The sequence below is a fragment of the Pristiophorus japonicus genome, chromosome 17 (genome assembly GCF_044704955.1).
Source record: "Pristiophorus japonicus isolate sPriJap1 chromosome 17, sPriJap1.hap1, whole genome shotgun sequence".
In the NCBI taxonomy this organism is placed as follows: Eukaryota; Metazoa; Chordata; class Chondrichthyes; family Pristiophoridae; genus Pristiophorus; species Pristiophorus japonicus.
In genome coordinates this window covers 72,013,225-72,035,585 of record NC_091993.1, presented here as the reverse complement: position 1 = coordinate 72,035,585, position 22,361 = coordinate 72,013,225, and the positions used below count along the sequence as shown (strand labels likewise).

The following is a 22,361-nucleotide window of genomic DNA, read 5'->3' as shown; positions in this document are numbered from 1 at the left end:
ACTTTCGAGTGTCATCCTAGATTTTTGTGCTCAAGTCCCTGGAGTTCGACTTGAACTTACAACCATCTGACGCGTAAGACTTTAAGATGCCGCTGTATATGCTATGAATCTATGAGATGGCAAGAACAGGACCAGTTTCTGTGGTTCCTCCTACCCCGCTGATTGTTAAAGCAGTTACCAGAAATAAAATTAATTGCTTTTGCTCATTTCAGTATTATATATATTAAGGCATTTCAATGTCCCATGGAGTCCCTACCTTGGAGAATCTACAGCAAAGAGAAATACCTGTGCAGTTGGGTACCTTACAGTGTTCTCTCGTTTTTATGTTGTATGTTTTTGAGTTCTGGTAACAGGCAGTCTGGAAACAGACATTGTATGTTCCACTGTGGCACCAATGGGGAAGGCTGGACAATGCTGTGTGGGAAGCTGGAAAGTTAATTTTATACAAAATGACTGCTCACATGGCAATGAGTAATGGAGGTCTTGGTCTCCTGGAATAAAACACACATCTTACAGGCCCATCATGTGCATGTGTGATTTAGTTGGACTGGAATCCTACTGTTTGCAATAATTTCACAAATAGTGTTGCCACTCATCTGATTTTAGACTGGGAATTTCTAAAGTAAAAGGTAATTTCAGAAACAAAAGCCGATTTTTTTATTTGCTTGACGATGTGGAAGTTTACAATGAATTTTCAGCAGCAGCAGACATCAGCACTCAAGCTATGATCACCAATCGCCCTGCTTCCAGTAAGATTTTTGGCTTGGCAAAGATGGTAATCCTTGACGAGAAGTGAGTTAATAAGAACATAAGAAATAGGAGCAGGAGTAGGCCATTTGACCCCTCGAGCCTGCTCCGCCATTCAATAAGATCATGGCTGATCTGATCATGGATCCAGTTCCACTTCCCTGCCTGCTCTCCATTACCCTTTATTCCCTTATCGCTCAAAAATCTGTCTATCTCCGCCTTAAAAATATTCAATGACCCAGCCTCCACAGCCCTCTGGGGCAGAGAATTCCACAGATTTACAATCCTCAGAAGAAATTCCTCCTCATCTCAGTTTTAAATGGGCCCCTTATTCTGAGACTATGTCCCCTAGTTTTAGTTTCTCCCGAATGGAAATATCCTCTCTGTATCCATCTTAAATGTTTTGATAAGATCACCTTTCATACTTCTGAATGCCAATGAGTATCTGCCCAACCTATCTTCATAAGTCAACCTCTTCATCTCCAGAATCTAGTGAACCTTCTCTGAACTGCCCCCAATGCAAGTATATCCTTCCTTAAATACAGAGTCCAAAACTGTACGCAGTACTCCAGGTGTGGCCTCACCAATACCCTGTACAGTTGTAGGACTTCTCTGCTTTTATACTTTATCACCTTTGCAATAAAGGCCAACATTCCATTTGCCTTCCTGTTTACTTGCTGTACCTGCATACTCACTGTGTTTCATGCACAAGGATCCCCAGGTCCCTCTGTACTGCAGCACTTTGCAATTTTTCTCCATTTAAATTATAATTTGCTTTTCTATTTTTTCTGCCAAAGTGAATAACCTCACATTTTCCCACATTGTACTCCATCTGCCAAATTTTTGCCCACTCACTTAGCCTGTCTATATCCCTTTGCAGATTTTATGTGGTGTCCTTCTCACAATTTGCTTTCCCATCCATTTTTGTATCTTGGCTACATTACACTCGGTCCCTTCATCCAAATGATTAATATAGATTGTAAATAGCTGAGGCACCAGCACAGATCCCTGTGGCACCCCACTTGTTAGCTTGCCAACTGGAAAATGACTCATTTGTCCCAACTCCCTGTTTTCTGTTCGTTAGCCAATCCACAATCCATGCAAATATATTACGCCCAACCCCATGACGTTTTATCTTGTGCAGTAACCTTTTATGTGGCAACTTATCAAATGCCTTCTGGAAATCCAAATACACCACAGACACTGGTTCCCCTTTATCCACCCTGTTTATTACATCCTCAAAGAACTCCAGCAAATTTGTCATACATGATTTCCCTTTCATAAAACCATGCCGACTCTGCTTGATTGAATTATGCTTTACCAAATGTTCTGCTACTGCTTCCTTAATAATGGACTCCAGCATTTTGCTCAACGACAGATGTTAGGTGAACCGGTCTATAGTTTGCTGCTTTCTGTCTGCCTCCTTTTTTAAATAGAGGTGTTACATTTGCGGTTTTCCAATCCGCAGGGATCTCCCCAGAATCCAGCGAATTTTGGTAGATTACAACCAATGCATCCACTATTTCTGCAGCCACTTCTTTTAGGACCTTAGGATGCAAGCCATCAGGTCCAGGGGACTTGTCCGCCTTTAGTCCCATTATTTTACCGAGTACTACTTCTTTCGTATCTGGAGTTGCAATAAACAGAAATAAATTCCATGTTTGAATCCCTCCGATCAGGTTTCTGCCCGTCACATTACCGAAACAGCTCTCATCAAAGTCGGCGCAGGACACAATGAGCCAAAATGGCCTCCTTCCGTGCTGTAAATTTCTATGATTTTATGAAATGACAAAGGCAAACTATCCCTCCTCGTCCTTCTTGACTAGTTTGTAGCCTTTGACATGGTTGACCACTCCATGCTTCTCCAATGCCTCTCCATCATCATCATCCAGGTGGGTGGGACGGCACTCGGCTGGTTCCATCCTTATCTATCTGATCGTAGCCAGAGAGAATCACCTGCAACGGCTTCTCTTCCTGCTCCTGCATCATTACCTCTGGGTTCCCCAAGGATCTATCCTTGGCCACCTCCTTTTTCTCATCTACATGTTACCCCCTGGCGACATCATCTGAAAAGAGCGTTAGCTTCCACATGTACACTGATGACACCCAGCTCTAGCTCACTATCACTTCTCGACCCCTCCAAGGTCTCTTGTCCGACATCCAGTTCGGGATGAGAAGACATTTTCTCCAACTAAATACTGAGGAGACCGAAGCCATTGTTTTTGGTCCCTGCCACTAACTCCGTTCCATAGCCACTGACTCCATCCCTCTCCCCAACATCTGTCTGAGACTGAACCAGACTGTTCACAACCCTGGTGTCATATTTGACCCTGAAATGAGCTTTCGACCACACATCCACAGCATATCTAAGACCATCTATTTCCACATCCATAACATCGCCCGTCTCCGTTCTGGACTCAGCTAATCCATTGCTGAAACCGGCAGCCATGCCTTTGTTACCTCTAGACTTGACTATTCCACTCCTGGAATCCCACATTCTACCCCACGTAAACTTGGGCAGCCAAGTTTTGGATCACGTGTCTTAACTCGCACCAACTCCTGCTCTCCCATCACCCCTGCGCTCGCTGACCTACAGTGGCTCCCGGTTAAGCAATGCCTCAATTTCAAAATTCTCATCCTTGTTTTCAAATATCTCCATGGCCCCGCCCCTCCTTATCTCTAATCTCCTTCAGCCTCACAACCCCCCCCCCCCAAAGATGTCTGCACTCTCCTAATTGTGCTCTCTTGAGCATCCATGATTATAATCGCTCAACCATTGGTAGCCGTGCCTTCTGTTGCCTAGGCCCTAAGCTCTGGAATTCCCTGCCTAAACCTCCCTTTCTTTAAGCCCCTCCTTAAAACCTACCTATTTGACCAAACTTTTGGTCAACCAACCTAATTTCTGCTTATGTGGCTCGGTGTCAAATGTTTTGTCTTGTAATAATCCTGTGAAGCGCCTTGGGACATTTTACTATGTTAAGGTGCTATATAAATACAAGAAGTTGTTGTTGAATGATCCAGTAAGTTGAAAACAAATTGTAAGTGGAGAAAAATAAGCTGTCAGGAATGTACTAAGTATGTTGGGTTTTATATTCTGGTTTCTTTAAGCCACAATTGAAATAAATCAACATAAAATGGCAAAAACCCAGACAAACGTGGTCTACAGAATACGTTTTTTATTGTCTCACTGCATTGAATACACAAAATGGCTCACGGTGAATGCTCCTGCATGCAGGAGCAACACATGACCGTGGAAATCAAAGGTCACCAGTGCTTTGTAGGTTTTTTTTTTCCTTTTGTCCCAGAGCTCAGAGAAACTCCTTTCATGTACAGAAAGTTTCCCGGTTTAAAAGACAATCTTATTTACAAAAAAGGTCAATGTCTTTGCGGGGTGGGGGGAAAAAGCAGTTGTATCATGCAAAAATATACTTTCAGCCAGCCATTTTCACAATCATATTTGCAAACCAGCACTTGAATTACAAGACGCACTTTGGAGTAACCAAAAACGGAAAAGTCGCAGTATGTACACAGTTTCAGGAACAACTCAAATATTTCCTTTCATCACTCACAATATTGCCAAGTTTTAAAACCAGGGTGTGTGACACAAAATAAAATCAAGACCGGAAAACATTTCAATGTGGCCCGGTGTATTAGAAACCCCAACTCACAATTACTGCGTGTATTTTTTTGGGGGGGGTTTAAGGAGCAGCAGTAGTCAGTGCAAGGCTAGTTTACAAACGAGAAATTAGTCTTATAACCTGCACTGTAACATCCAAAGATGTACACAATACTCCACTTTTTGTATTAGGTTGTTACTGCCAGCTTAACTATGGTATAAACCAAGACACAAACTTGCAGTAAGGGTTAGAGTTTGGTCTGTTTAAAAGTTTTACTGCAAATGCATTTGAAAGAATGTTAGATTCAGAAACAATATATGTCTCCAGAGTTACAATATACACTCCACAATTCCTCACAGTAAAGCTACCTTACAGGGTTATAATTCAAAGCGCAATAAAAAAAAAGCTACAATTTGTGTGTTCCCAAAACAATGCCTTTCTGCAAAAACCACAGAAACATTATGTTACAGTCTATCTGTTTTCATCATTCAATCAGTTATGCCAACATTTACCTGAATCTCTTCAATGTACTGAGCATGCTCATTTGGTGCAGTGCATCACAGAAATGTACCACCCCCACCCAGAGAAAATCCCATGGTAAACTGAGCCTTTTGGGTATGCTCAGCAGAACTGAGAAAAGTGCTATTTCATGATGTATAAGCCTGAGAGAGACAACATCTTTTTATTTTGGAGGGAGAGGTTTAGAACAATAGATCCAATTCCACCCAAAAACTCAATACATGGAGAATATTAAAGTAATGGCACCAAACTTGTCCAGTACAAACATTTCTAGTTTATCAAAGCACATTCAAATCTTTTAAGCCCAGCAAGTCAGCCATAACTATAAAAAGGAATTGAGAGAATAGTACCCCTCTGGGAGAACTGAACAATTAATCAAAATTCAATATGAAAACAGGGTAAAACTTGCAACTTTTCAATGATATTCTGACTGAATCATACAATTTTAATACAGAACATTTGTTATGTGAACTTTGAAATACAAAGCTATAGATCTTTCAGGAAATATGAATATGCAATGGACAGAAAATATTGTTTGCATCTGCAACTCTTACACACTGATGTAACAAAAGGTGCTGTCTCTCAGAATCTTAATACAGCAGTAAGCAATGGTTATCAATCAGTCTGAAATCACAGCGAATGCTTTGATAAATGTAAAACAAAATCCCTGCCACTGTACATACGCTAATACTTTAATTACATCAGAACGGGTCATCAGCCTCAACAGATCGACTTGGACCACTGAACAAAACTGGAAACGCAAGTCAACATTAAATACAATCATCCACAGAACCGCATACATTACCAATACGTTTACAAAGTGAAAAGTTCAGAATAACTTTCAAGTAAACTTATGGAGTTTAAAAAGGTAACGTCTGATTCACGAGTGTCCTGGTGGAGTGGGCTACATCACATATAGCACTTTATGGGCACTGGTATTTGTAGCACTTTATGGAACAGTTTTTGAATTGGATTGTAGGAGGTCTCGAGCAGCTATACAGGTCCTTTCAGTACTTTGGCACCTCAATTCCACCAGCGAGCTACACAAGTCTACCAATCACATCGGGTGGGAATAATTCATGTCTGCCTTGCAATAATGCTACGGAGAAGCAAAACTAGTCTGGAACTTAAGACACAATGAGCTTGCAACCGGGTTCGTCAGCCAATTAACAACGGTTTTGACACTGGCCACACATCTTGTGGTCGCCAATCCCAGCTTTAGTACTCTCTCGACCTGTAATGTACAACCACGGAGGCTGCTCTCCAACTTGTCAGCTGGATGGACTAGACAAGTCATCCTACTACAATCTGGGTCCTCAGAGGACAGGAGGAAAATAAAGTTGGAAAAAAAGACAATGCCCAAGTCTGTTACACAGGAAGCCACAGCGATGAGCAACATGTGGAACAATCTACTGAGTTCCTGAATATCCTGGCAGAGGGCCTGGGCTGTGGCAGGGTGGGAGATTGGAGAACAAATTAATACGACCCACATATATCTGGATGAGGTGCCACATCTAAAAAGTATATATGGATGGAAAGCAGTAATCACGTTCAAACTCCAAGACAGCAAAATAAACAGTACAACACTCCCAGTAAATCAAACATTCTCTTCTTAAGCCTATGTTAAGACTCAGTATCACGTGGGGAAGTTATATTAAAACGAAGAAAAAAATTAAGCCCCAGGTCAAGTTGTGATCCACATGCAATCACACCTCAGCAAAGCAAAATCTGAGTGAAGTCTTTTTTAGGCAAAAGGCTAACAGTGGTCATCAATATGTGCAGGGATGAAAGACAGGTTTAATTTGCCAATATTATTTATCAATTGCCAAAATATGCCAGATCAGCCATGATCTGATTGAATGGCAGAACAAGCTGGAGGGGCTGACTGGCCTACTCTTGATCCTTTACTGCCCATTACCAAGTATTTGGGACGAGTGAGTTCTTAATGCTGTAAAACAAGGTACAGGTGCCTGTTCAGGACCGAAGCTTCCCAATTTCTGGAGCTTGCTTAAGCTGAACATTACACCCCTCCTGTAGGCCTTACTGTCCCAGAGAAATACCTGCCATACTGAGCTGTGGTGAAACACCCTGGTAACACAGACACCAGTCTGCAAAACAAAGCACAACAGGCTATAAACAAAAGATCACAATGTCATGAATGACTTAAAAATTTTCCTTTTTAAAAAGTTAAAGTTAATCATTTTAAAGATGGGAACTGTGTTCTAGGCTACAATGTAGTGATGTGTGCACAGCCCAGTACGGCAGAACAAGTTCCAGGATATTAGAAAATGTGTTCTGATTGACACGACTTATATTTGTCATTGCACGTCATTTCAGTTTGGGGTTTGCTCATCGTTATCAACCTCCTGGGAAGCTGAACGTGAATCAAACGACACGCACCAGTTTGTGGAGCTGTTACGGAGTTGGCCAGTTTTTTTTTTAAATCACTGATTTGGTAGCTGATCTACAACATCTTCCCTGAACTATCTTGTATTATAATATTTTAATTTAAAAAAGATACAAATTTCACCAACTATTAAATCAGATTTTCAATTAAGCAAATGAGTGTTCCCAACCAAAACAAGTTATTTGAATGCCTTGATTTGATGGCTGTGAAGCAGAGTTCAGGAAATGTGTTTGATCTAAAACATGGTTCATTGGTTACTGGTTTTAAAAATATTGAGGATTCCCAACCCCCCCCCCAAAAAAAAACAAGACTCATTCTTTTTTTTACAAAAATTCTTAATGCTTCTGCACAGGGTCACGATTGGCTAGTGTTTCCAACAAGTCTGTTTTAAGGCTTCCAGCTGCTGTACATTGGACAGCAAAATAACACCGGAACAGCATTCTTCAGTCCCACGTGTCTACATAGATAATGCTGGAAAGCCGAAATCCACCACTCCCAGATCAGATAAGGCACAAGGAAGAATAAAGCACACAGGTCCCTCCCCATCCTTGCCTGTAAATGTTCTTAAACAATCTCAGCCTTGTGCCTTGTAGTGAAAATGGATGTTAAAATCCAATATCTATTTGGGCTGAGGGCTGATCAAAGTCGTTGCAGTGAGGAACCAGTCACAAAAATACTTCCACAGCAGTACTGATCAAATTTTTTGAACTCAATATCCTAAACAAAAACTTTAAAAACCATGTTGCACTGATTAGGATACTGCTAAGCCTTCTATTTATTTTGAATGGATCCCAGTCCACTAATACTTGCCCAACAGGCAACACTTTCAATAATTGAGCATCGTCAGCAGGCAAATTTACAAGAACAGAAATTCTGTAGAAGCACTATGATCCTTAGATCGGGTTTTTTTTGGGGCTACAATAATTTAGCAAGGGAGATAATAGACATTAAGAACACACCTTTCATATTGAGCATGGTACAATCACTATAACTTCTCAGCACAGGTTAAAATGGTCACGTATCCATTGATCTGCTATAGTAGGTAATTGCAGTTACATTTCAACAGAATTGCACTGGCTGGTATCACAGCTGCAACCTTTCACTAGTTTGGGTATCCCTTCTGTAATGTTTGGTGTGCATGCCCACATGAACTGTCCACATGAATTGTCAATGCAGATCTCTACATGCCTACGATATTCGAAGCTTCCAGGCCAAACAAAGGAATGAAAAAAAAATTGTATACACATCTGAAATCTGTTTAACAAAAGTCGACAGTTCAAGTAAGCACAAAGGTTCAAAACAACTAGAATATCTGTTGCTGCAGTAAACAGGCACTTTATATAAAAAAAACTCAAGTTTTATCAGACAAGTGTGCACTACAGTCTGATCACATACCTCCAACATGATTTGGTTAGTGTACTAAAAAATTAAATCCAGTAAATTTAGTGTAATGCACAGAAACAGAATGAGCAAATAAGTGCACCTGTACCTAGTAAACCTATCCTACATCTCAACACACCTTTATAAAAAGAGAAAAAGGGCAGGTGGGGTCTGCAATTTCACACTGAAGAACGTTTGGTCTTTTTCTTTTTCCCATCTTTGCTCAGATTTTGTTTGTATATTTCACAGACTGCTACGTAGAAGGCATCCAATATCCTGCAGGAAATAACAAGACACACATTTGGAACAGTGATACATTACAATGAGTGGTTTGACACCACCTCAAACTTGTGATCATGAGACACAGTGGAATAAATTCCTGTTTGCATATTGCTCACAAGTACTGCAAGCCTAGTGGACATAGCAGGTTTTAATAGTCTCTCCATTTTCTCAAAGATTCGTGATAGGCCCACAGGATTTTGCTGATCTCAAGTCCAGCACATCTTACGGTGATAAGGCTTACTTTCAATTCTTTTTCCCTGTGTAAGGAGGTGCATGGTCCATATCCAAAGCCTCCCTACAACAATGTGGCTGATATCACCCCAACCCAGTGGAGGGGTGAGGAGACTGAACACATGTTCCCAACAGCTGCAGTCAGCAAAGAGCCACTGAACACCAAAGGGCAGAAAACACTCGTGGGAGTTGTGTACAGACCACCAAACAGTAGTAGTGAGGTTGGGATGGCATCAAACAAGAAATTAGGGATGCGTGCAATAAAGGTACAGCAGTTATCATGGGTGACTTTAATCTACATATTAATTGGGCTAACCAAACTGGTAGCAATACAGTGGAGGAGGATTTCCTGGAGTATATAAGGGATGGTTTTCTCGACCAATATGTCAAGGAACCAACTAGAGAGCTGCCCATCCTAGACTGGGTGTTGTATAATGAGAGAGGATTAATTAGCACTCTTGTTCTGCGAGGCCCCTTGGGGAAGAGTGACCATAATATGGTAGAATTCTTCATTAAGATGCGTGTGACATAGTTAATTCAGAGACTAGGGTCCTGAACTTAAAGAAAGGTAACTTCGATGGTATGAGACATGAATTGGCTTGGATAGACTGGAGAATGATACTTAAAGGGTTGACAGTGGATATGCAATGGCAGATATTTAAAGATCACATGGATGAACTTCAACAATTGTACATCCCTGTCTGGCGTAAAAGTAAAACAGGGAAGGTGGCTCAACCGTGGCTAACAAGGGAAATTAGGGATAGCGTTAAATGCAAGAAAGAGGCATATAAATTGGCCAGAAAAAGCAGCAAACCTGAGGACTGGGAGACATTTAGAATTCAGCAGAGGAGGACAAAGAGTTTAATTAGGAGGGGGAAAATAGAGTATGAGAGTAAGCTTGCAGGGAACAGAAAAACTGAGTGCGAAAGCTTCTATAGATATGTGAAGAGAAAAGGATTAGTGAAGACAAATGTAGGTCCCTTGCAGTCAGAATCAGGTGAATTTTTAATGGGGAACAAAGAAATGGCAGACCAATTGAACAAATACTTTGGCTCTGTCTTCACTAAGGAAGACATAAATAACCTCCCGGAAATACTAAGGGACAGAGGGTCTAGCGAGAAGGAGGAACTGAAGGAAATCCTTATTAGTCAGGAAACTGTGTTAGGGGCATTGATGGGAGTGAAGGCTGATAAATCCCCAGGGCCTGATAGTCTGCGTCCCAGAGTACTTAAGGAAGTGGCCCTAGAAATAGTGGATGCATTGGTGGTCATTTTCCAACATTCTATAGATTCTGGGTCAGTTCCTATGGATTGGAGGGTAGCTAATGTAACCCCACTTTTTTTAAAAAGGAGGGAGAGAAAACAGGGAATTATAGACCGGTTAGCCTGACATCGGTAGTGGGGAAAATGTTGGAATCAATTATTAAAGATGTAATAGCAGTGCATTTGGAAAGCAGTGACAGGATTGGTCCAAGTCAGCATGGATTTATAAAAAGGGAAATCATGCTCGACAAATCTTCTAGAATTTTGAGGATGTAACTAGTAGAGTAGACAAGGGAGAATCAGTGGATGTGGTGTATTTGGACTTTCAAAAGGCTTTTGACAAGGTCCCATACAAGAGATTAGTGTGCAAACTAAAACACATGGTACTGGGGGTAATGTATTGACGTGGATAGAGAACTGGTTGGCAGACAGGAAGCAAAGATTAGGAATAAATGGGTCCTTTTCAGAATGGCAGGCAGTGACTAGTGGGGTACCGCAATGTTTAGTGCTGGGACCCCAGCTATTTACAATATACATTAATGATTTAGATGAAGGAATTGAATGTAATATCTCCAAGTTTGCAGATGACACTAAGCTGGGTGGCAGTGTGAGCTATGAGGAGGATGCTAAGAGGCTGCAGGGTGACTTGGACAGGTTAGCTGAGTGGGCAAATGCATGTCAGATGCAATATAATGTAGATAAATGTGAGGTTATCCACTTTGGTGGCAAAAACAGGAGATTATCTGAATGGTGACAGATTAGGAAAAGGGGAGGTGCAACGAGACTTGGATATGATTGTACTTCAGTCATTGAAAGTTGGCATGCAGGTACAGCAGGTGGTGAAGAAGGCAACTGGCAGCTTGGCCTTCATAGCGAGAGGATTTGAGTATAGGAGCAGGGAGATCTTACTGCAGTTGTACAGGGCCTTGGTGAGGCCACACCTTGAATATTGTGTACAGTTTTGGTCTCCTAATCTGAGGAAGGACATTCTTGCTATTGAGGGAATGCAGCGAAGGTTCACCAGACTGATTCCCAGGATGGCAGGACTGACGTATGAAGAAAGACTGGATCGACTAGGCTTATATTCACTGGAATTTAGAAGAATGAGAGGGGATCTCATAGAAGCATATAAAATTCTGACAGGATTGGACAGGTTAGATGCAGGAAGAATGTTCCCGATGTTGGGGAAGTCCAGAACCAGGGGTCACAGTCTAAGGATAAAGGGTAAGCCATTTAGGACCAAGATTAGGAGAAACTTCTTCACTCAGAGAATTGTGAACCTGTGGAATTCTCTACCGCAGAGAGTTGTTGAAGCCAGTTTGTTAGATATATTCAAAAGGGAGCTAGATGTGGCCCTTACAACTAAAGGGATCAAGGGGTATGGAGAGAAAGCAGGATTGGGGTACTGAAGTTACATGATCAGCCAAGATCATATTGAATGGTGGTGCAGGCTCAAAGGGCTGAATGGCCTACTCCTGCACCTATTTTCTATGTTTCTATGAAAAGTTCAAATGTGCCTCTGCTCACGGCTTGCTTTCAAAATGGGCCAGACAGCTAGTAGCACAAACCTCAATTCAGCTTTTTACTGCAATGTTCTTGGTGTGCTATCCACCAGACTTGGTGCTGTTGTGGTGCACTGAAAAGCATCATAAACTGTAGAATGGTCAACACAACCGATCTTGAATATATATTTAAGCAAATATATTTTAAGAGAGAGATAGAACAAATCCAGGGAACTATAGACCCATTAGTTCATCGTTGGTAGTACCAAAGAAAATGGAATCCTTACTCAAAGATGTAATAGAAAAATATCTAAAAACTGAAAATATAATAGTCAGCATGGTTTTCATAAAGGTCATGCTTTACCAATCTTATTGAATTCTTTGAAGTAACAGAAAAGGCAGACAAGGGTAATGTAGTAGATGTAACATATTTGGATCTTGAAAAGGCCTTTAGTAGACATGACTAAGGTCAGAACATGTGGAGTCAGGGGACAAGTAGCAGAATGATAGCAAGCTGACTACAAAACAGGAGAGAGTAGGGGTTAAAGGTCGTTACAGACAGGCAATAGGTGTGAAGTGCTGTTCCACATGGATCGGTGCCGAGACCACTGTCGTTCACTAAATACATAAATGATTTGGACACAGGAATAGGAAGTACAATTTCAAAATTTGTGGACGACACCAAATTGGGGGGTATATTTACTATAGAGGACTACGGTAAAATACAGGAAGATATTAATAAACTTACAAAATTGAAGTTCATTGCAAATGAACTTCAGTATAGATAAGTGAAAGTTGGTTTAATTTGGCAAGAAGAATAAGGAGGCTACATAGTCCTTGGAAAATAAGTGTCTAAATGGGGTGGAGAAGCAGAGGGGTCTGGGGGTACATAAATTACCAAAAGGCCATTTAAAAAAAAAGCAAACAAACTGGGGGCCGTTTCTAGAGGGACAGATTGAAAAGCAGAGGGGTTATGTTAAACTTGTATAGAACCTTAGTTAGACTATACTTGTGGGGTACTGTGCACAGTTCTGGTCTCCATATTAGAAATAGAGGCACTAGAGAAGATGCAAAATAAAGATTTACTAGAATTATCCCAGAATTATTATATTATACCCATCAGGAAAGATTGAACAGGCCTTGGGCTCTTTTGTCTAGAAAAGAGAAGTCTGAGGGGTAACCTGATAGAGGTCTTTAAGATTATGAAAGGGTTTGATAGGGTAGAGAAGATGCTTTCACTAATTGGGAAGACCAGAACTAGGGTCCATAAATGTAAGACAGTCACTAATAAATCAATAGGGAATTCAGGAAAAAACTTTTTAATCCATAGAGTGGTTAGAATGTGGAATTCGCTACCACAGGGAGTAGTTAAGGTGAGCAGCATAGATGCATTTAATGGAAAGCTAGATAAACAGGAGAGCTAAAGAAACAGAAGGGTATGTTGATGGGGTTAGCTGAAGAATGGTGGGCAGAGGCTCGTGTGGAGCATAAACACCGGCATAAACCTGATGGGCCGAATGGCCTGTTTCTGTGCTGTAAATGTGTAATAGAATCACAATGCATGAATGCCTTTTTGTGAATGCCCGTATACATCAAGTACCTTTCCCTTTTGTTCTTTCCCCCCACCCCACTCCTTGTCCTTGGTTTTTCATTTAAAAACTGTTAATCTCTTAACATCTTCTAGTTCTGACAAAAGGTCATCAACCTGAAATGTTAACTGTTGTCTCGCCACAGATGCCGCCTGACCTGCTGAATGTTTCCAGCATTTTCGGTTTTTACACCAAGTACACGATGTGCTACAAAAGCAGTCAGCCAATCAGTTTTAGAAATGCACACTAAGGTGAAAGCTCAAGCTGTGCTTTAATTGCTTTGCTCTTGAAGTTTATGCCACCATCTGTGCCCTCAATCAGGTAGCTGTGCACACCTCTGACTGACAGCCTAATAACCTAGTTTCTTTAGCTACAATACAAATGACCTTTAGTTGATAGATACGGGGTGCTTCTTGGTAGTGGCTATAGAAAAGGTCCCCCCACCAACCTGGGTAATTCACTACTTTCCCAGCTGAAGGCAAGGTCTTTTGAGAACAAAAATGACTGGAAATCTTTGGACCGTCGCCAAAGCCCTTCAGCGATCAACCCTCAGCCTTGATGACCGATGCGAAATGCTTGGAAGAACTGCGAGATACAGAATGGATTCCTTACAGAGGACCCCACAGTACAACCTGAAGGATCAAACCTTCCTCGCAAACAGTGAACAACCATCAACCGCCTTAGAACCAGTCATGGTAGATGTTGCCACCTTCTCCATAGATGGAAGATTAAAGCATCCCCATCGTGCGACGGTGGAGCTCCTAATCAGATCCTGGAGCACATCATTAAGCACTGCTCTTGGAGGAAATTCGCAGACAGCCTACAAGATAGCCATGCTGTTACACCGGAAGCTTCGGCCTGGATATTCACCTTAAATATTGACATTTGATGTGCTACTACAAGAAAGAAGCCTGGAAAAAAAAAATGCTTTTAAGTATTACTTACCGAATCACATAATTATGCATTTTAACCCCAAGCAGCCTTGGTTTCTATCATCTTGACTGTTGAGTTTTATCATTCTGTACTGCCGAATCTCTCGTACCAGTGTGTAAAATGCATCCTCAACTCCCTATATTGCAAAAGAAAGAAAATTCCTTCAAGTATTTGATAAAAGGCAATTAAAGGAATGTGGATAAATTCTTAAAACACCAACATTTATTAGTCAAATTTATTAACATTGCCCATTTAAAAAAAATGTATATAAGCTTCAATTAGTAGGAATGTGTGTAGCGATGCCCATCAACTTCAACCAATGCAAATATTGGTACGATAGCTACAATACAGCAGTGGGACTTTTAGTCATAAGGCTCAACTATCGTGCCTCCTCAACCCTTTGAGACATAATGTGGGATGGGAAGGAGGAAAATAAATATTCATTAAAAAAGATTTTTGGAAATGTGTCAGATCTTATTGCTAGATAAATATATTCCGAGTATTTAAAAACAATATATAATCCAGTTCACCATTTTACTGTTTAGAAGAATGGCATTTATGATATCTATCTAGACAAATTCTCAATGACCTGTTAAAATCCAGTGAAATTGCCAAATCTCATTCCATGCAAGCAATCTGTTAAAGAACATTTTTCGGGGTTTCCCACCACTTCAACTGCCCACATTTAAATCGGGCAATTATTTAAATCGCCAATTATTTAAATCGCCAAAATAGCGCTAACCATTCACATTATAGTCAATTATAAAGTCACCATGTACAGCGGATTGAGTGCGTTGGCTATTTCGGCCAGAGACATGTGTTCAGTGAGTAGTTCATACCTCGCAAAGGTACAATTACCTATTAATGTTAATTACCTCGAACTGGTGTTGGGTTTAATAAGTAAACAGTACCTTGTTAAGTACAAAGTACAAAGCAGCTGGCAGATAATCTTTCATCTCCACTGCAATGCGGCCACCAGAATCTCTCAGAATCCACTGTATCTGGACAGGTTCACTAGCTTTCATTTAAAATTTAAAAGAAGGTTCAATGCTCTTGGAAAAATTAATCATAAAAGGGACTGAGTGTTGCAGCTGGAGAGGATAAATCATCCAACGCATAGGAGCAGACAAATCGTGTTAACACCAATGTGGCCTCTACCAGTGCAGGGGACTGTAGTATGCAACTGAGATATACAGATGAGAAATTCCAGGTTTAATTCCTAATCTATACTGGATTAGTTGATCCCACTGAGAGTTTCAGTTGACCTTAACGTGTCCGGGCTTGGAGATAGGGGGAGGAGGAGGGGAGTTATAAAGAGTCCACATTGGTCTCACACCTGATCACTATCCAGTGACCCTTGCTGGTAGAGTGGGCAATGTGAACTTTTGTGAGGGCAAGAGCTGTCAGTTCAGCTAACCTGCCAGCACAAACTGTCTAAGCTAACATATTGGCCCTGAAATTCCGGCCGGAGGCTTCTTTTGGACGAACGCCTCCGACCGGAGAATTTTTAGGAAATTACCTGGTGGTCCCCGAGGAACATGTGACTGCTCAGCCAATCAGGTTCAGTATTCCTCAGCTTTCTCATTAATAGCAATGGGAACTCCATATCTACCAGTTCTCATTGCTATTAGTGAGAAAAAAACACTAACCACTATAATATAAAATAAAAAACACACCTCACAATTAAAATTAATTGAAATGAAAGTTAATAAATGTCTTTAGGAAAAAAAAATTCTGATTTTATAAAGTTTTTTTTAAATTATGGTTTAAAATAAACTTACCATAGTGGGCAGGGTTTTTAACAATAAAATATGTTTTTTAAATTTTATTTTAATGTGTGTGTTTTTTAAAACTCTTACACCTGTAAAAGTAGGTTATGCGCCTGCTTTTATCAGGCACAAGAGTTTTGAGGACATTTACTGGGCAAGATATAGGTAAATCCCGCAATCTTGCCCGTGCAAATGTCCTCGCTTCCGAGATGCGGAGGATCTGTCAGAGCTTGACAGATTGGAAAAGCCGGTTTTCAGCATATGCGCATTGTGCACTGAAAACCAGCTTTTGCCATTCCTTTCCGGGTTCGTACACACTTCGTACGGACTCGTGAAGGCCGCGATTTCTGGGCCATTAAAATACCCTACTCGGCAAGGCACCAAAACAGAGCACAGTGCCAGGAAGAAGTCAGCACCTAACAGAAAATTGGAAGTAAGGAAAAACTAAAACAATCAGCTTGAAAAAAGTGAAGGAAATACTAGGCTGCTGGAGTTCACAAACTGCCAGACAAGTATCAGTTTGCGCTGCTTACACATGTCCAAGAGTGAAATTCCAGGCATGTACAGACTGATCCAGTCTACAGATTAATCAAGGAGGTACAAGCAGGTTTGTGCATTATTGAATTTGCCTGTGGGAAGTATCTGGTAAATATCGAATAGAGTGAGAAACATTTTTTTTTAAATTGAAGTAGAAAATTATAATCTGTAGCTGAGAACACCAGAGTTGAGAAGATTAGAGAAGGCGGTAAAGTAGCGATTTGGTGATTTTCAGCTTGGGGTTTAAGAATCAGTAGGAGAAACAGCCTGTCAGAGGGAGGCAAGGAATTCCAGTTGTAACCTTGAGAAAGAAAGCATGTGTTAGAATAGGATATAGTACAAGCTTTGACCTCAATCCAGCAAGCAGGTGAGTGCTGCAATCAGAAGACTTCAATAAGAAGCTGATACAAAAGCTGAAAAAAAATGATTATACTTTTAAAGAAGTAATGTCACCATAAGGTTACTGCTGCCGTGCTATATTTTGTCTGATAATAAGAACATAAAAAATAGGAACACGAGTGGGCCATTTGGCTCCTTCAGCCTGCTCCGCCATTCAATAAGATCATGGCTGATCTGATCTTGGCCTGATGGAGGTTGCTAGTAATCCAATGAAATCTTCCATTTGTCAATACTGGATATCAGAACACTGCATTTTACACATTTTGCATTGTGGTACTGGCATTTAGAAGAGCATTTTCTGGGTGGAAAAATTACATAGCTGGACCATGTGTTGTTCCACCACATCTCTGCTGAAGCCATTGACCCAAACCGGGATAGGGACACATGTGCGCCACAGGTGCTACCTCACCCAAGTGGCCATGTTTCTTTGGACAGCAGAGTCAGTAGGATACTCAACTTGTCGAGAGCATTACAGCCAAGCTGATCCTGCTCTCACAAACATCCACATAAGCAGGTCCCGGCACGGGTCACTGAAGAGCAATCAGGAAAGGGAAAGTCGGATGATTTTCCACTCGCTAGACAATGGACACTGAAGCCGAAGTGTAGTGGCGCCAACTTCTGCCCCATTGCGATCAACTAACTCAGCATAGACCAGGAATGGAACCTTTACCTGTATAGCTCCCACTAAGCGATTGAAGGAGCACTGCGTCCCATTTCAGGAGGGGTGCGGGGGAAGAAAGAAGGAAAGAAAAGAGCGCATACGCACAAGTGAAAGCAGATTATTTGGTCATGGAGGGCATCACAACCAAGGTCGATCCTGCCCCAGCTGACGTGCACATACACACTTTCCAGCAACGGTTACTATAGATTTGACTGCAGAATAAGTAGACCTCCAAAGCCTTGACAGTCTCAATTTCCTCTGGTTAAAATTTGGCCATCTCACCTTAATGCCCTTAAAATGATTAAAAGTTAGTTTTCAATTCAAGACTGTCATACAGCAATAATCAGCTTAGAGAGAATGGCCTGGATTTTGCGGTCAGTGGGGAAGGACGGCGATCGCCGTTGACCTCGAAGAAAGCTGCCCACAAAGATTAAGCGGGCTCTGTGGCTTCGATTTCCCCTATTATGACATCAATTTCATTCTGGTGCCATCTACAGGGGATCTGTGGCACCAAGAAACAGTGATGTCATCAAGCTGGCTGAGCAGCAAATCACACTAAAGAATTCTCAGACAGCAAACCAGGAAGTAAAAAAACAGGTTTATCATTCACTTTTTGATTATTTCACATTCTGCAAAATTAAGATTGGGACATACATATGGGATTAAGATAGCAGCTGAAATATAAGAACATAAGAAATAGGAGCAGAAGTAGGCCATACGGCCCCTCAATCCTGCTCCACCAGTCAATAAGATCATAGCTGATCATAGACCTCAACTCCACTTTCCTGTCCGATGAAAATATTAAAAACTTTAAAAAAAATCTATGGAATTTTTAAATCATGGAATAGAATGAATGACACTCCATAATATAAATGTAGTTTTGCAGGGCCAGAGAGGTTGTTCAGCAGTAATTATAATTTAGTACGCCATTAAAAACTCAGTTACACCTCATTCAACAAGACATAACTTTTTCAATGGTTTTTACAGCAAGAACAGTGCACAAAATGCTGATGTTCACGTCAAAGCCGTGATCTCTAATTGATTCCATCAGCGAAGACTGCAACAGCGCACCGTGAAGGAGCAGGGTATCATCGACAGCAATTTCCGGTTTTCTGCATTAACTGCGCATGTGCGGACGCTGTCGGTCTCGCACAGTAATGACGGGGAAAGCTGTCAGTTTTGCCAGCATTGTAACCGCAAATTCCAGGCCAACATTTCTGAACAGGTTTAAGGATTTTGTAATAAGCAAACTACAAGTCCTAATATGATGGGAACAGCTAGAAGTCTTCACATCATATTTAAAAGATAATGCATGAATTTCTTCCACCTGAAAGTTACTAAATTTTAGAAGTATTCATATTTAAGAATGTTAAAACAGCAAATTGACAAATAAGTTTGGAGGAAGTTTATATAAAATCTACCTATTTCTCAAAATTGGGGTCAAAATTCTCCTTTCCCAAAAAATGTAATCACACTGTCGTAAACAATGGATGCATCAAAAAGAGGATTATCTTTGCAACTCCTGACACTAGCATCAGTAATGAAGAACACACTATATCTTACCTGTCCAATCATAACCAGACTATCTCCATCCACCCCTGCATCGTCGCCATTGGATTTCCCCAAGTACCCATTCTTGGGGAGTTCTTCTGCCTCATCTACATGCAGCCCCTTAGTGGCATTATCAGACAGACATGGGCTCAGCTTTCTATCACCCCTCAACCCTTTCCTTGCCGATGTTGTCAGACTGCTTGTCTAACCATCTAGTCTTGGATAAACCACAATTTCCTCCACTTAAACATTGGGAAGACTGAAACCATTGTCTTTGGCCCCCACCACAAACTTGACCCCATCTACTGTCTCAGGCTGAATTAGATTCCTGTTTGACCCTGGGTTTGAGCTTCTGACTCCCATATACCATCATAAAGACAACCTTCTTCCACCTCAAACATTGCTCGTTTCCAGTATTACCTCAGACCATTTACTGCTGAAACCTTCATGCATGCCTTCAGCTCATTTAAAACCTTGCTGCCCATATTTTATCCTATACCATGTCCCATTCCTCAGGGACCTACGTTGGCTCCCAGTCCATTAATGCCTCAAATTTTAAATTCTCACCCTGGTATCTGAAATTTTCCATTACCTCATCACTATCTCTCATCATAGGCAGTCTCTCGAAACAAGGATGACTTGCTTCCACGCCAAAAAGGGAGGAGTTCACAGGTGTTTCAATGAAGGACCTAATAGTCCAGATCCCGAACTACATCTTGAAGGGTGGAAGATGCCTGTGCGTGGATTTTTTTAACGTGTGGTGGCCGTTGCACAACAGCCACCACACGGGCTCGACAGAGCTAGGTCTTGGTCCAGTGGCAAGAATTATCCAAGACGACTGGAGACCAGCTCTGCTACACGGGCCTAGTGTGCACACATATCACAGTATCTCACTATCTCTAACCTTCTGCAGTACTACAATGTCCCATAAATTCTTCATTCCTGTGACTGCAGTCGCCTGTGTATTCTACCCTCCCATCACCCCCCACTGTGCAGCTGTGACTTCAGCCACCTAGGCCCCATACTCTAAATTCCCTCGCTAAACCCCTCTGCACCTTCGCCTCCATCTCTTCCTTTAAGATGCTCCTACAAACTAATCTCTTTTACTGAGCTTTTGGTCACCACTCTTCATATCTCCTTTAGCTCAGCGTCCATTTCATCCTTACACCTTTGAGAAGTGCTTTGGGATGCTTTTCTACATCCAAAGCACTATGCAAATACAAGTTCTTGCTGTACATGGAGTCCTGAGACAGGAAAAGAGGTCAGGTTGTCCTTATCCAAAAACCTCCAAGTGCTACCTCACCACACTTATGCATGTGTGGAAGCTTTGATTGAAAACATGATTCAAGGCCCCACTGACAACTTATAAAAGTGTGTCTCTGGTCCATGTATGTCAGTCACAGCTAGGGTTCCCATTTAATAGGCCACTATAACTTCTATTTACATTTTTTTAAATATGGTTTATAAAGATTTCTGGCACAGATCCTATTGCTGAAGAATCTATTGGACAAGAACGGTAGTTATAATTTTAAATTAAAATGTTCTCTTCCACCAGGATTTTATTTGACCAAAATTGGCCTCTATTTATCCCGCCTACTTCAATCCAGTTGCTGAACATAACCTTGATATTACCTGGACTGTTTTTCCAAAGAACCGGCGCAGACTCGATGGGGATGGGCCAAATGGCCTCCTTCTGTGATGTACTGTTCTACGATTTCAACTCTACCTTGACTAATGAACCAAATACAGAGAACCAAAATGATTTGATTCACCTGTGACCGTATCATCATCCAGCACTTTCCACACATCTTACCTGTCTTGTTTTTGCTGAGGTTTCTATGAAAGGTATTCCATAACTCCTAGCTAGTTCCTGCGCTTGTTTTGTGTCCACAGTCCGGGCAGGTAAATCACATTTGTTTCCCACCAAGACCATGGGGACATCTTCAGAATCCTTTACTCTTTTAATTTGTTCTCTGAAAGAAAAACATGAGCTAAAATTTATTTCATGTTGGCAAGCTAAGCATTTAAGAGTATCAGCAAACAATTCTCATCCTTAGATAAACACGATAAGGCACATTAGATGGTGGATTCGATTATGTTGAATTAAGACTTTTTACTGTAGAGATGCAGGATAACATAAACTAGAACAAAACAATGAGATTACACAACTCAGTACAAATAATGTAATTATCTGTTTAACTCAGTTGTATCACAGACAGAACTGAGGCAATCTCTGGAGCATTTTTTCATGATAAACTGGGAATGGCTCCCACAGGATAAATTACTTCAACAGCACAAAGAACCTAATCACGCCCAGACATGTTAATCCCTTCACGGCAAACGAGCCAAAGGTGGGCAGCGGAAACATTACAAGGACACCCTCAAAGCCTCCCTGATAAAGTGCAACATCCCCACTGATGCCTGGGAGTTCCTGGCCAAAGACCGCCCTAAGAGCATCTCGAGCCTCATCGACGAGAGCGTGCAGAAAACAAGCACAGGCAGCGGAAAGAACGTGCGGTAAATCTGTCCCACCCACCCTTTCTCTCAACAACTATCTGTCCCACCTGTGACAGGGACTGTGGTTCTCCTATTGGACTGTTCAGCCACCTAAGAACTCATTTTAAGAGTGGAAGCAAGACTTCCTCGATTCCGAGGGACTGCCTATGATGATGATGGTGACGGAGTGCCATTTAAACATCTGATCCAACAATTTACCACATTCCATGCATACAAGATCTTACTGCTGCTACACACACACACGAATAATCACTGTAGTAGGTTGATTAAAGAAAAACACATAAGCAGCCAATTACATAATCACAACAGCCCAAGCTTTGTTTATTCTCTCCTCCCCAAAATCATGCTTTTTTTGCAATTGTTTAATCAATTATAAAATCAATTATTTTCCGGAGCAGACCTGAAGCGGGGGAGCGCGGGGGCGGGAGCGGGCGTGGGGGTGGGAGCAGGAGCGTATC

The 22,361-nt window shown here is 41.4% G+C and overlaps 1 protein-coding gene across 3 annotated transcripts in view; it reads right to left on the bottom strand.

Annotated features, from left to right (window-relative positions):
* Positions 1 to 3,908: 3,908 nt before the first annotated feature.
* The window catches only part of nras (NRAS proto-oncogene, GTPase), a 39,179-nt gene continuing 20,726 nt past the window's right edge, over positions 3,909 to 22,361 (bottom strand). For all 3 annotated transcript variants that reach the window (XM_070858842.1, XM_070858844.1, XM_070858843.1), the window contains exons 4-6: positions 21,200 to 21,359; positions 14,482 to 14,605; positions 3,909 to 8,946 (exon numbers count right to left, since the gene is read on the bottom strand). In XM_070858842.1, the coding sequence (XP_070714943.1) occupies positions 14,486 to 14,605; positions 21,200 to 21,359 (280 nt within the window). In that variant the 3' untranslated portion in view covers positions 3,909 to 8,946; positions 14,482 to 14,485. The remainder of the gene's footprint in view (positions 8,947 to 14,481; positions 14,606 to 21,199; positions 21,360 to 22,361) is intronic.